This window comes from Osmerus mordax, chromosome 9, assembly GCF_038355195.1.
Source record: "Osmerus mordax isolate fOsmMor3 chromosome 9, fOsmMor3.pri, whole genome shotgun sequence".
Classification (NCBI taxonomy): Eukaryota; Metazoa; Chordata; class Actinopteri; order Osmeriformes; family Osmeridae; genus Osmerus; species Osmerus mordax.
In genome coordinates this window covers 17,791,626-17,807,018 of record NC_090058.1, presented here as the reverse complement: position 1 = coordinate 17,807,018, position 15,393 = coordinate 17,791,626, and the positions used below count along the sequence as shown (strand labels likewise).

The 15,393-nt window shown below is 40.4% G+C and overlaps 1 protein-coding gene across 1 annotated transcript; it reads right to left on the bottom strand.

The window, feature by feature from the left end:
- Nucleotides 1-306: 306 nt before the first annotated feature.
- On the bottom strand, nt 307-2,773 carry LOC136948629 (uncharacterized). Its single transcript, XM_067242528.1, has 5 exons — nt 2,525-2,773; nt 1,959-2,050; nt 1,708-1,818; nt 1,055-1,331; nt 307-351 (listed from the first exon to the last, which is right to left on the bottom strand). The coding sequence occupies exons 1-5, from the start codon at nt 2,771-2,773 to the stop codon at nt 307-309; spliced, it is 774 nt and encodes a 257-aa protein (XP_067098629.1).
- Nucleotides 2,774-15,393: the final 12,620 nt, after the last annotated feature.

The following is a 15,393-nucleotide window of genomic DNA, read 5'->3' as shown; positions in this document are numbered from 1 at the left end:
TTAGGAAGGTCTAGACAAATGTACCATTTCATTCAACGTTTCGTTTTTGTACAAGGTTTTATTCACAAATTAAACACTCAGAATATTTTTCATTGTCAGGATTCATTCAATTATCAGATTGCCATGTCAAAGATACTATACTCTACCAGCAAGATCTGATGCATGCCTGACACACATTAGGTAAATGTCCCTGCCAAAACTGACTGAATGTGCAGTAGATTCTACAGCCATGCGCAGCTCCGCAATGGCGGCCTGGTCTGATGGGCAGTCGATGTCTGGGACTACAACTCCACTGTCTGGATCCTCTTAAAATCCTGTTGTATCCCAGTCAATGTCATCAATCTGCATTCCCTAAAATGGAGAACAGATCATCAAATACTTCCAATTTTAAAACCCTTTAGCAATCGAATGGGTTCCAGGATCTGTGTTAGGATAATTTCTCAAGTAACGCAGTTGTCGGATTCAAAGAAAGTACAATGGTTCAATGCTTGCCGGCAAGGAGACAAAATCTGATCGCAATACAAAGTTTTTCTGTCAGTATGTTGTGCTAGCTAAACTATTTAAGCAACACCATGCTAAACAGTCATTGGTTCATACACAGGCATGCAAATGTCCCATGGCCCTTCTTTCATTGGCTCCCTTGCATAGACCTGGCGCGCGTGTGTGCGTGCATGTTTACGTGTGTGCGTGTTTACGACATAAACCCTGATTCAATCACAACAACAGGATCTTGTGATGTCGTAAAAGCTCCTCCACAGATGTCAAGCACATGGTCACCAGGCCTTGCGTCTCCACCTAGTCCTTGTCACAAAGTATCTCCTTAAAACAACGAAAACCCCCAACATCTAGTCTTAACAAATACTCACCCATCCCCCAGAGTTATAAGAAAAGCCTAGAGTTTGTTTAGGGAGTCTCTCTTACCTACTGAAAAAGAATGCTAAGCACAGTATCATTTTATACAGAATAAAAGTTATGACATCTTCAATTTTTCCAACAGTCGGTTATTTCAGTGTGCTGACAGGGCTTATTGTAATTAGGCCTTTAAGTGAATTACCTCTGCAGCGTCTGGCTCGGTAACTGGATTCTCCATGAGACCCAAGTGCCAAAGCTGGTTTGGGGTCCGGCCTCTCTCTGTGCGCAGAGAGTGGTCATCCCAGCCTTTAGCAAAATGTTCAAGGTCCTGCTGCAGCCGAGGTACAAAGACAAAGTGTACACAGAACAGATGCAAACTGTCAGCAAGGTCCAGGAGTCCTTCATCCTCTAAGCTGTGCAGGACATCGTAGTAGACATGGGTCACTGCAGTCCACACGTCCCTCCATAGGCGTTCAATCCTTTAAAATAAGGCCATGATAGAAGAATCAGTTTGTACAACATAACATGAATCTAATCACGTTGGGACATTTTCTTTCTGTAGATAATGGGTAATCTAAAAATGTATTTAGAATGATTCTTAACTCAATTGGATAAATGTCAATTGATCTGCCTTAATGTGTGTAGGTGTTTAACATATTCCCTTGTCTTGCAAAGGCACCACTTGGTCTACTGCAGCCTTGATTAATAATCCTATTTGAATTTGTATGTGTTAGACAACTTTTCTAGTGGGGACAAACACAAAGTGTCTCCGGCTTTACGATTCACACCTACATGTGTTAAGTTACAAAAAGCTGGCACATTGAGACAAGGCTGAGTTGAGTGTGCTGGTATTACCTCTGGTTATGGACGCTCTTTCCAGATATGAAGCTTCCATGTCCAGTTCCTCGGGTGGTGAACATTGCTCTAGCAATGTCAACATTCTCTACACCCTGATCAGCTCTCACCCTTCAAAGAGAAAGTCTATGATCTGTTTTGCAATAGTAAAGGACATTTCAAACATGCTGTATTAATTATTGAAAACACTATGACAATCACTCATCATAAATTGAACCATTTACAAAACTAAGAGGTGAGAAAAACTTTACTTGTAAGGCCAACCAAACATCATAACACCTTCCATGAAAAAGTCAAAGGCAGTGGCAGCACGGTTGTTGGTGGCTGTTTTAAGGTACATGATCTGTAGGGAAATAAAAATCCCAATTTAGAACATTGAGTCATCAAAGTATGTATCAAAGATTAGGAAATGGTGCATAGATAATGATGAAACAGACCAAAAAATTAGATATACATTCTTGAACAGAAGATGTGACACTTAGCGCAGTCTATAAGTTGCAAATAGATTGTCAAGATAGCATGTGTGTGAGGAATGCAAAATGATGGTTAACAGTCAGTAGGACAATGCATTAACCTCTAGCTTGTGCCCCAAATGAACAAATGGACAAAGAAAATAGACAAATTACAGTACCTTGCGTGAAAACCTGTCGATTCCACCAAAGATCACTATGTTGTATCTAAATAGAAAATTTAAAGCATTGTCACTATTTAGATATGTTATATCTGGTTGATCAGTAACAAAGCCAAGGTTTGATGTGATATACCTGATGAGTTTATGGTTTGTGTCTATGTGCTGTAAGTGTCTTGGTCCACGTACTGAATATACACGACGAACAACACAGCCCATGCCTGTCAACCTGTCCAAGATCCCAGCTGTATCCACACGGTGCATGGACGCCTTCACTCTCTCCCACTGCACATGGTAGCCCTCTGACTGCAGGCACCCTTTCATAAGGCGGTAACCTGTGTGGGGGAGTCTTGACTTGATTGCCATCACTTTACCGTCTAGTTCATCATCAGTCATGGTGGAATACTGACTTCTCACTGACAGGTTGAAGTCACTCATCCGGCGAAAGATGGTTCTTCTCGACACCCCAGTTACTTCTGCAATGCAGGTAGCAGAAAGGCCAAGATCAAGCAGACTTCTTATGTGTTCTTCTGAAACTTCAAGTATCAGACGTCCATTGGGTGTAATCTGCCATGTCACGGATGGTGAGGGTGAAGAATGAGTTTGCCTCATAAGCAAATGATAGAGATGTTTAAGGGCTTCACTGATTCCATTTGGCAGGATTTGGCCTGCTGCACTGAGGAAAGTCCTCTCCTGTGTGACCATATACTTTAAGTAGTCAAGGTCTAGCGGGTTGTCATTGAGGGCATGCTGCAGTCTTGTCATTAGCCTTGACGTACAATCTTGAACAAAAATGTCCTGTAATAACAAGATTCAGAGGTCAGTTACAGCATTACTTTGATTTTAAAAAGTGACATTAGTTACATTAAAAAACATGTAAAGTTGTGAACGCTTAGTATGATGCTTACCGGCTGCAATGTTGGTGTATTTGCCATGCTAAACTAAACATGAGCTGGACACACTGGATAGATCTCAAATGTTGGCTGGGAAAGTTAAGCGCAAAAAATTAAAAAGATATGGATCTTTCACTGTAGAGTGTATTATTTACTGCCAGTAATGACTGGTCGTCTAATTAAATATCCGTATACATATTTACATTAAAAATCTATTCAACTTACTACTTACGACTCTTATCCATTAATTTATACTGTTAAGAGTCTGCTAACCGAATAATCTTTAAATGTTGCATTAAAGATACATGCCCATGGATATTTTGAACTACTTACCAGATGACTCACCATTGAAATCATCAGCATTCTAGTTTTGTTCTTATTCGCTGACGTTCTTTGTGTGATAGACAGACGAAAATGTCCAATGATATTAGACACAGAAATGGCTATATTTGATTGGCTTAGATGGTTTTGGGAGCAGTGTTCCCGCCTTCTTCTTACACAAAACTTTTTTTTGCAAGTACACGAATCATTTTCTACAGAGACACAAATCTTTTTTGCAAGTTACAAATCGTTTTTACAGAGCTTGCTCTCCTGGCACTAATTTCACGCCATAATCACTAGCACCAAGGTTGACAAACCATGGTCGTAGCTAGCATAGACATATATACAGTATATATGTCTATGGTAGCTACGCCTGGTCTTAAGATGCTTGTCCTTGTGAAAATGCCAAAGCGTCGACTGTTGCCAAGCAACGCCTTTATCCAGTGGCCAAGCAACACCTTTATCCAGTGGTCTCCCATCATGCACTCCTTCATCCAGTGGTCTCCCATCCAGCGCTCCTTCATCCAGTGGTCTCCCATCCAGCGCTCCTTCATCCAGTGGTCTCCCATCATGCGCTCCTTCATCCAGTGGTCTCCCATCCAGCGCTCCTTCATCTAGTGGTCTCCCATCATGCGCTCCTTCATCCAGTGGTCTCCCATCCAGCTCTTCTTCATTTAGTGGTCTCCCATCATGCGCTCCTTCATCCAGTGGTCTGACATCCACCTCCAAGGCACTGGGCCTCCTTTTCAGCTCACGTCAACCTCAGTACCAATGCCAGACTGCAAGGGGCCATAGACACACACACACATAAACAGACAGTAAGCTGTAATGACATTCACTTTATGAATAGATTAACCATGTTGTACTGTGGTCTTTGTTGGTTCCTTGACACTGTATAATATCATCCAATTTCCATCATTTTACAGACTGAACTGTCGTTATTCAACTGTGACAAGGTAAATTCGGTTCTGCAATCAATGACCCCTTTACAGTTTTTCACAATTGTTAAAACACATTTCTTGAAACAGTCACCCATTTTCTCAAAACTGTAAACACAAAACCTCATCTTCAAGCACTATTTACAAAACCTCTGAATCCTCTTGCAAAATGAAACTTTCGCCTCAAAACAGATTTACCTGTGCTCAAAATCAAACACTGCTCTCTCAAATCATAAACATAGTGATCAAAATGATATACACTATCAAGCAGTCAGTAAACAATACACCAAAAAATAGAAAACACATTGTTCAAAACATATAGTTCTCAGGGAGAAGTACGTTTTTACGTAATCTCAAAACAAATTTCATATTTATCCATCATTGTCTTTTGATGAACGAAAAAATGTTCTATCATAGTAGCTCAACATTTATCAGAAATTAGTACTCTGCTTTGCTCTTTGCAATTTTTCTTGTTCTTTCTCCTCCTTGTACCCCTATACCCTATACTCGCGTGAAGTATTAAAATAAATATGTAAAACTATCGGTATTCTTGATCTGAGGCAAAGGATCCGTAAACAGAGAATACGGCCAATACTCTTGACCTGGGGAAAGGATCTGTTAACAGAGTGTATGGTTTTATATATACAGACCAGGGGTGAACCAAATGTATGTGTGTTACTTGTAATCCTACTTCTATTAGTTATATTATTGTAGAATCTTGGTTTAGTAAATTTGGGTCATTATTTGACTTGCTATTTTTACTTTGTCTAGGTCAGAGTTGGCGAACTCTGATAGCGTACAAGAACTCTGGTTGCTTGAAGTATTTAAACAAATATGTAAAACAATCTGTATTCTTGATCTGAGGCAAAGGATCTGTTAACAGAGAATACGGCCCATACTCTTGACCTGGGGAAAGGATCTGTTAACAGAGTGTATGGTTTTATATATACAAACCAGGGGTGAACCAAATGTATATGTTACTTTTAAGATGCATGTTTAAAGTTGTTTTCTCTCTTGAACAGAGATCTTATTGGGATTTTTATTTTTGTTTGAATTGTTTATCACTTGTATTATTGTTTTTATTGATTCTATGTAAAGCACCTTGAGCTACAATTCTTGTATGAAATGTGCTATATAAATAAAGTCTTACTTAATTACTTACTATACAGTACTGTACCCTGCATTGGGGCGGCTGTGGCTCAGGGGGTAGAGAGGGTTGTTTGTTACAGTTTTTCACAATTGCTAAAACACATTTCTTGAAACAGTCACCCATTCTCTCAAAACTGTAAACACAAAACCTCATCTTCAAGCACTATTTACAAAACCTCTGAATCCTCTTGCAAAATGAAACTTTCGCCTCAAAACAGATTCACCTGTGCTCAAAATCAAACACTGCTCTCAAATCATAAACAAAGTGATAAAAATGATATACACTATCAAGCAGTTAGTAAACAATACACCAAAAAATAGAAACACATTGTTCAAAACATATAGTTCTCACATTTCTCACATCTCACATTTTTACGTAATCTCAAAACAAATTTCATATTTATCCGTCATTGTCTTTTGATAAACGAAAACATGTCCTATCATAGTAGCTCAAAATGTATCAGAAATTACTACTCTGCTTTGCTCTTTGCAATTTTTCTTGTTCTTTCTCCCCCTTGTACCCCTATACAGTACTGTACCCTGCATCTCACTACTCACTCTTGTTCTTTGTTGATATGAACCTGCAACCAGTCAAAATATATTGAGCAGTCAGTACTGTTACTGTAACAAATGGAAAGTACAATGTTCGGGGCCATACAATTTGTTCTTTGTACAGTATACAGCAATGCAGTATATACAATGCACTGTAGGCTACTACAGTATACAATACTACTGTAAAAGGGACACAAATCAAAGGAGTAAACATGTGATCAATGTGCTTCTTCTTGTCTTTGGGCTGGGACAGGCCAGAGCACTTCGTCAACATCACAAGCAATATTTTTCCACCATCAACAACCTGTTTGCTCTCTGAACTGGCTTATATTGGTTGTGTCACATCATTTGAAACAAGTTAAATCAATTTTGAGTGGTTGTGTTTAGTCAATGACATGTTTTCTCTATTTGTATTTGATTGTTGCCATTTGTGTTTACCAGTATGGATGACATGTGCATTAGAGTGCAAAATGTGTTTTGAGAATGAGAATTTTTGAGTTTTGCTGAAAATTCTAAGTGAGATCTGCAAATGGTGTTTTACCATGTGAAATGGTTTAAGGTATTGACAACAGACTGCACTATTAGCTACCGAGTTTAGGCAACTGAGAACTTTGTTCAGTCAATGGGTTTTAGTGTTTTAGCAATTGGGAAAAACTGTAATCGTTGGTGGTTCGATCCTCGACTCCTCCTAGGTCATGTGCCGAAGTATCCTTGAGCAGGTCTCTGAACCCCAAGTTGCTCCCGATGGGCAGGCCGGCGCCATGCATGGTAGCTCGCTGCCGTTGGTATGTGTGAGTGTGAGTATGAATGGGTGAATGAGAGGCAAACATTGAAAAGTGCTTTGAGTGCCGCTAAGGTAGAAAAAACAAAGTGAAGCATTTTCTTTTAACCGTCGGGCTGTCTCAGACCCCCCACATTGTGAAGGTTAAAAGAAAATTATTTTTATTTGTTTTTGTATTGGGTAAAATTTGTTAAACACAACGGTGGTTCGTTATGAACCTTTGGGTCATGTGACCCGAAGGCAGCACAACGGTTAAGATTGTCCATAGATATTATCCTGCAAGTGACTACATGAGAAAGTATAAAAAGGATCTACTTTTTAATTGTACCTTTTGTGACGAGCACCCAGAGACAGTTGTTCATCTGTTCATTTGGTTTATTTTCCTTTGAATATATTAGTATTGGTTTATATTGATCAATACTGATCAATATTGATCAATACTTTAAAACAATCTTATGTACAAAAAAGCACTTAAATTGATAAATGTTTGTTTGTCCCTTGAGATCTTTGTTTACAGTTTTTCTCGATTGCTAAAACATATTTTTTGAAACAATCAACCATTTTCTCAAAACAGTAAACACAAACCAAATATTCAAACTCATTTTCCAAAACCTCTGACTCTTCTGGCAAAATTAAACACTCGCCCCTAAACCATTTCACTTGTGCTCAAAATCATACAAGGCTTTCAGATCATAAACACAGCAAATCAAAATATAAACACTATGGAGCAATCATTGACACAACACAAAAAAATGGAGAACACAGCATCCAGGGGGGTGTTCCATCAACTTCGCTAACGCAAGTCGCGCTGACACGAATAAGTCTCACTTGGGTAAACGTCAATTTAGACTTAAGCCTCAAGCCGTTCCACTAACATTTCGTTCCACTAACATTCCGTTCCACTAACAGGCAACGCTAATTCAAGCTAGACCTCAATAAGCTTAGACTGTGCAGCCCAGATCAGGCGATCGTCGAAAAGAGGAGTTATGTCACAAAAAGCAGAGCGTAAACCAGCAGAGTGGTGTTGTTTCAGCAGCGTAAATTTATTTTTTGAGTTTTTTGGGAGTTGTCCCCAAAAAGGGCAATGTTGCCGCAATTAACAGGGCAAGGGAGACAACTTGTCAAACCATTACGACTGTTAAAATGCGTAAATTGTAGACCTACCAAATCTACTTAACATATATATATGCATTTAGGCCTACTGATAATTAGCGTAATTTGATGAGCTGTCTGAAACCGTTCTGACAGTAGGCTAGTTTATGGCCGATATTCTCAATAGGAGATTGTGAATAATAGCCCAAAAAAGAACGTGGCAGCAATTGAAAATTGTAGGATAAAATTCAAAACACTGAAGAAGGCCATGGTTAATTGCACTTGATGTGGGCTAATAATGTTTTTGTCTTCACATCTTGAACAAAATTAATAAAATACTTCAAAATTACTTTGCCACGTACGCATTTATTAACTGATAGGATAAATGCTGAGCTTTAAGATAAAAGGGAAAGATAACCATCACTAAAATGGGGATTCACTGAAAAAACTAGTATTGCACAGATCCAGCACCGACTTCAGATCAGAAGGTGACCAAAACTGTAGCACACTTTGCTTGGCAGAACAGTCATTTAAAATTGCTCAGCATGACTAAGAATATATCATTATTATATTACGCGTGCATATTTAATCCAAATCCAATTATTACTATTCTGTCTGACAGTGTATGGACAGCTGCCCCATATTTCCATATTTCCAATTAACATAGTCTGCCTCCACAGATCCAGAGGGGGCTTGGACAGTGACAGACTGTGGCTGTGCCAAGGGTTGTCACAGCCTCACTTTGGGAAAGCATGCCCTAGTGGGAACATTAGGGGAGACTGTTGGGCACAGCATCTAATCGTCTTCTTTGGAAAGGGCAACATTTGGGACACTGTCATGTAGGGGCAGCATAAAGGGCACTTCATAACAGCACCCTTTTCCATTGGAAGTAAGGGCATGGGAACAGTCCAATTTAGACCATTGTAAGGGCACCTTATAGGGTACGGCATCACATTTTCTCTACTATAAAGGAACTAATGAAGACATGTTTTTACATTTATAGAGGGCACACTGTCATTTATTGCATGGGGCATCCTGTGCACTCAAGCATATTTCACAATGTGAATGGCAGACAGTAGGGCACTTGGTCTAATTTTTGCCACTCTAGAGGGCATTTTATAAACACTTTTTCAACCATGGGGGCACCAGGCAGTCACCCCCTGAGTCTTCCAGTGGGCCTGGATACACCCATGGGGATAGTATATTGCACCTATAATATTGGGGAAGCCAGAAGGAGAGGTAATATAGAGGCTTGTCAACATATAGGCTACTTTAAACAATGAAAATACTATTAATACAATTGAATAAAAAGTCTCCATGATTCTTTGTGTTTCAAGATTACCTGAAAAACTGATGATAATATTCAGGTACTGCTTTGGAGCCAGGTTTACCCTTCATATTTCCTGGCATAGTTGCCCGTTCAAGAATGTCCCACATGCAAAGACACACAGAGATGCAGACAGACTGAACAGTGTCAAGGCTTGGCTACAGTGAGTTTGCTTCCTTGTGTGTGATTCCAGCAGACTACATAGTTTAGGCCTACCTACATAGACTGCAGTCTACTACCCTCCTTTCCACTATTATAGTCTACTACTCTCCTTTTTATTACTTTCTACAAAGGATGGTAGGCTGCTCTTGTGTTCATTGCCATCCTTAAGAGTTGCTAAAGTGTTATTTCATATATATATAATATATTTATGTTTTTTTTTTTTTAAGAATGACAATTAAATCTATCTATATAAACTATGCTGGGCCTGCTGAACCTATACTTCTTCCACAGATACTGGTCAGGGAAGCATTACTTCTGTCTCTGAAGACCCTTGGGGCTGGTGGGATAAACGCTCTTTGTATAATCTGAGCACCTTCATCCACCACAGAGTTGTCAAAGAACGGATACGCCGTAATTGATTGTAACTTGTCTAGACGCTCTGCTTAAATTAAAGATCCTGTAAAGTAAATTCCATGTTTTGCTTCTAAGTACATTATATACGTGTGAAATGAGTTCCTGAAAGCATGTGCAAAGCGCTAAAACTTTGTCGCACTGAAATGTGGAGTTAGACCGAAGAACAGTTTCTCTTCCGTTTTCAGTTTCAGAGCCAAAAAATGCCCTATCTACGTCATTTCGCCCCATCTACGTCAGATCCCTGAATGTCTCCTCCTGCTGTACTGTTATTGTAGCTTACATCAGCTAGCTAGCTAGCTTCAGGATGTCTCCCACCACCCGCAACTGCATCTTCCCCGGATGCAAGAACTCCAGCTGCGCTGCAACGCCATTTAAGTTCCCTGTTGATAATGAAAGGAAAAATAGGTTGATAGATTTTGTGAAGAGCCACGCTCAAGGAAAGCTTCGGATAAACTCCAACACTGACCATGCGCCACTGACCATTTCACGGCGGACAGTTTTAACATGGACCAGAGACCGACGGGGTTCACCAACGCACGGCTTCTCTTGCAGCGCGGAGCCGTACCGAGCATCGCCTCCCCGGCCGTTCATCCTCCGGTCGCACCTGGACCATCCACCGCCGCCTGCAGTTCATCACTCAGTTCTGTGTGCTTGTTATAATTGTACTAGATAACTTTTCCAGAGGTATCTCTGCTATAATTAGTGCAAACCGCTAACTTGATATTAGGCTACTCGGTGTAGAATGATGGTATTTTGGTGAAATGGTAGCTATGTGCTAGAAGTAGTTGGAGAGCTCACTGTCTGCTGTCTCTGCTGTAAATGTTTACTCTTGTGTTACAGCTCAGGGGAATATTTCATTTATATGCATCTGTATGTTTCACTCATTGAACAAATACATTCTAATTCTATACTGTTTTGTTCAGCTTGACATAGCGTCCATTAGGTTCGTAGGTAGCTTACTTGAGAGAGGCGGCGCCTTCCATCGAGGGGGCCGAGCTTCAGCTCCTTCAGGCGACACGAACAGAGAAAACCTAATTTAACATACTTGTCTGTGTTTTTTTTTCATTCGAATTTGGATGGGTAGTTAATAACACATTATTCTATGGTGTGGTGAACTTGAAACTCGTTTTTAATTCCACTTTACAGGATCTTTAATATATTTTTGGGAGATGAAGTAAACATGTAAATCATTCATGTCTGCACTTCAAAAAGTCTGAATTTACATTTCCGAACACGGACTAAAGTAGCCTGGCTCTGCCCTCCTACGTACTTCCGCTCAATTTTCATTTTGCTTCTGTACTAGGTCTGGCCATGAGGTACGTAAATCAGATTTTTCAGGTTGATTTTCTACCGGCGAATCAGCGAACAGAGGGAGTGGCTGAGAACGATGACGTTGATGTCGTGCGCTAGTTTGTATTGTAGTTCCGTAATGGCGGCGGGGAAAGATGCGAGCAAAGCCATTCGGTCCGTTGTGACAACGCTGCCGAATATCCAACAGCTAAAGCCGGAGCAAGAACAAGTTTTGCTGAGTTTTGTTGGTGGCCATGATGCTGTGGCCCTCCTCCCCATGGGGTTCGGGAAAAGTTTGATTTTCCAGCTGCGGCAGCTAGCTCTGTTACAGTAGTGGTGAAGGAATTGGCTATGGCGAACACTAGCGATTGGCTAGTTTCAGCAAGTCAAATTTAAGACCTTTTTAAGACATTTTAAGACCATAAAGATGTAAATTTAAGACCTACACGACGCATTACCCTAAAAAATATTCAAATCAAAGAAATTCTGAAAAAAACATTTTATTTCAATGAATTCAGTCATTGAAAAAGCATAAATGTAATTTACAGATAAAACAATCACATTTGTAATTTTTGAATATTTTTTAGGCAAAGTTTGCAGCGAGCCTTGTACCTGGAGCTGGGTATACCGCTTGTAACCAACAGCGGAAATCGCTGTGACCTAGCCATGTCTCGTTGAAAGTACACTTTCCCATTTTCCACACGTAGCCGAACTTTAACAAACTCTGAGGAAGCCAGACGTATTTCGCGGGCAGGTATTGCATTTATAACAGGATTTGTAGTTTTATCACCGTGTACATACCAACACCAATATCCCCCAGAAAGAACTACAACACACCGAACCAACGTTCTGAGGGCAGCGTTTTGCTGGTTACGTTTGTAGAGCTCCTTGCTACTTTGTCATAACTTTCTGCGGCCAGCGGTTCTGGAAATGAACGAGGGTAAAACCTTTTTTAGACCTGACTAAATTAAATTTAAGACCTCGGATGAAAATTTGGCCGTTAAGACAATTTAAGGCCTTACATTTCAAGTTCCGAATTTTAGACTTTTTAAGACCCCGCGGGAACCCTGGATTGGTTATGGCAGATCAGAGTGGCTCTGGGCAGATCCAATAGTTTTAAACTTCAATGGAGCGAGGCCAGACTCTATCTACAAATGCAATGTACGAGAGTCTGGTTAGGACCAGGCTAGGACTAAATTGCTTTGCGCGCAGGAAATTTACTCGACGGAACGGTCTTTTGAGATTCTGTTTCCGCCATTTTTAAATTATTTGCAACACATTTTAGTTTAGCTTTTAGGGTCCGTGTACCTTGTGGCCATTGGTTTTTCTAATTTGCAACCCGTGTTGGGAGTCAGGGATGGGTATGGGAGTCAGGTGGCTGAGCGGTGAGGGAATCGGGCTAGTATTCCGAAGGTTGCCAGTTCGATTCCCGGTCATGCCAACTGACGTTGTGTCCTTGGGCAAGGCACTTCACCCTACTTGCCTCAGAGATTGTCCTTGTAATGTAAGTCGCTCTGGATAAGAGCGTCTGCTAAATGACTAAATGTAAATGTATTGACAAACGCAAAATAGGGCCGTAATATCGTTTTGTCACTTTAGTAAATCGAAAACACATTTAAGTATAACGGCTTGTTTTTGGTAGTTTCGTTTTTTTTTAAATAATGAAATAACCATATAACACAAATGGTATAACGAGCCATTAATCGTTGTTTTGATTATTCCATATCCTTTATGCTGATATCTGCAAAAGATGAAAAATAGGCTCGTAATATCGATTTGTCCATTTCGGAAGTCAGAACCAGATGATGGGGAAATGCGTGGTATCCGTTGTTTTGTTTTATTTTGGAATAACGGAATAACCATATAACACAAATGGTATTACGAGCCATTTACTCGTTTGTTTGATTATTCCATATCCTTTATGCTGGTATCTGCAAAAAATGAAAAATAGCCTCGTAATATCGTTTTGTCCATTTTGGATGTCAGAACCAGATTATGGGGAAAGGCTTGGTTTCCGTTGTTTTGTTTCATTTTGGAATTACGGAATATCCATATAACACAAACGGTATAACGAGCCATTTACTCATTTGTTTGATCGGCCATATTATGCATGCTGGCACAAGTGAAAAAGAGAGAGAGGGGGAAAAATGTTAAACTATTGGGGGTGTTATTACTTGCGAACACCAGAGGGCAGCAACGACTAGTATCTGTATATACAGTACACAGTCATCTTTTGTGCAGGATACAGAGAGAATAGAATATTGAGACTTGTTTAAACAATTGGAAAGCGTGAGAAGGTAAAGGAGTGGAGAAAAGAGAAGCAGAAAAGTGCAACACCCTCCCATTACCATTATCTCTAATTCACTCTCCTGAGTCTCATCTGTGTTGTATGTCTGCAAACATGCAGTCATTGGACTTGTGTGGGGAGGGTTTGACAAGTGTGATGACTGTATTCCTCCACAGATACCATGGGCTTGGACATGGAGTTGGACCAGTTACTTTTCACTTTGACTTGATGGGTGTGACCCGTGAAGAATGAATGGCACCATGCAATGGTGAAGGGCTATAACCCAGGGTTGATTGCAACTGGTGTGGGAAAACACATGTAGTAGGGCAGAATAGAGGAACTGGGCACAAGTTACTGGTTTGGTCCCTGGTTAGTCCCCAAAAACGTGGCAGAAACAGCAGAAACTATTCGATGGCATTGCATCAAGGCCCAATTGGAGCAGAAGTCATAGGATATTTACAATTGCAGTAGGCCAATAGATCTGTTTTAAAAGTTCAGGGGTGTAATTTGTTGGATATAAAAGGTGAAGCACAGACAAAGGGAAATCAGATTTTCCTGGGAACCCTCTCGTTGCTGCTCCGTGCTGTTTTTGGACTTTGAAGAAGTTGAATTTGGAATATGATCAGAATTTTTTTTTTTAAGTATCCACAACAGTGCCTCTGTCAGTTGTGTGTCTATGTAAACTGCAAAGGTAGCCCACATGACCTCAACTTTCTTACTATGATTGCCTCAATGCACTTAATTAAGACGTACAACAGAACTGAAAGCGTCATTTAGGTGGGGGGAGGGAGGGTTGGGGCGTGGAGTGTTACTTGCACGGGTGTGATTGATACCGTCTGGCACTTTTGGCCTTGTTTGAACACACACTGGAGCCCTGTCTTGTAATGTTTCTAATATATATTAAAGAAACTTAATATATATTAAAGAAACTTGGGTTCATCAAAGATTTATTAACTAAGTAGCAACTAGCAAACACGGTCAACATGTGCCTTCAGTTTGGTGTGTGTGTCTTCTACTAAAGAAGCTGCTGCCATGTCGTCAAGATTGTAGGCCTGCAGATCACAGGAATTTTTTTTTTTAAAGCTAGTCGTTGCTGCCCTCTGGTGTTCGCAAGTAATAACACCCCCAATAGTTTCAAATTTTTCCCCCTCTCTCTTTTTCACTTGTGCCAGTATGCATAATACTGCTATAAGCTGTGTCTAATTCTAAATATCTTTCTACGATTAATTTTCATACAGAACAAACATGACTGGACAAAAGCGATCTTGGCAACAAGTCAATATAAAATACAAAAACATTTTGCAGGCTGTTAAGTGACTTAACAGTTTGCAAATGGTATGTAGAAATTAGATACCTGCTCACATATTTGATCTAAACTGATTTTAATAGTGAAGAAGAAGACTCATTTGTCTGGCACTGGGGGAGGGCCACCAGCTCCAGGCTTCACCCCAGCTGAGGAATTGGCCCTTGTCTTAAATAAAGGCCTGTGATGGAAGGGATTGATGGTGGGACAGCTACTGACTATGTTCCACCTGCAGAAACTGCCCTCCTCATACATGGTACATTTTCCAGTACTGCATATCAAACACAATCACCCATTTATAAGGGCATATGTGGACTGTCTGACCTTGTTTTGCCTTGCAGTGTCCGGCGACACAGTTACACTCCTGCCACCAGGCGAAGATCAAGTGAGTATTATTCGTTAAAAGCACAAGGCATGGCACATCCTGTCAATACAAATTTTATTCAATATGGCAGGGGGAAGGAACTTCTGCAGTATGGGAAGGGGCTTCTGCAGCTGATGACGAGGAGACTGTCACTGGATTCCAGAAGGCCTGAGGTATCATGTAAA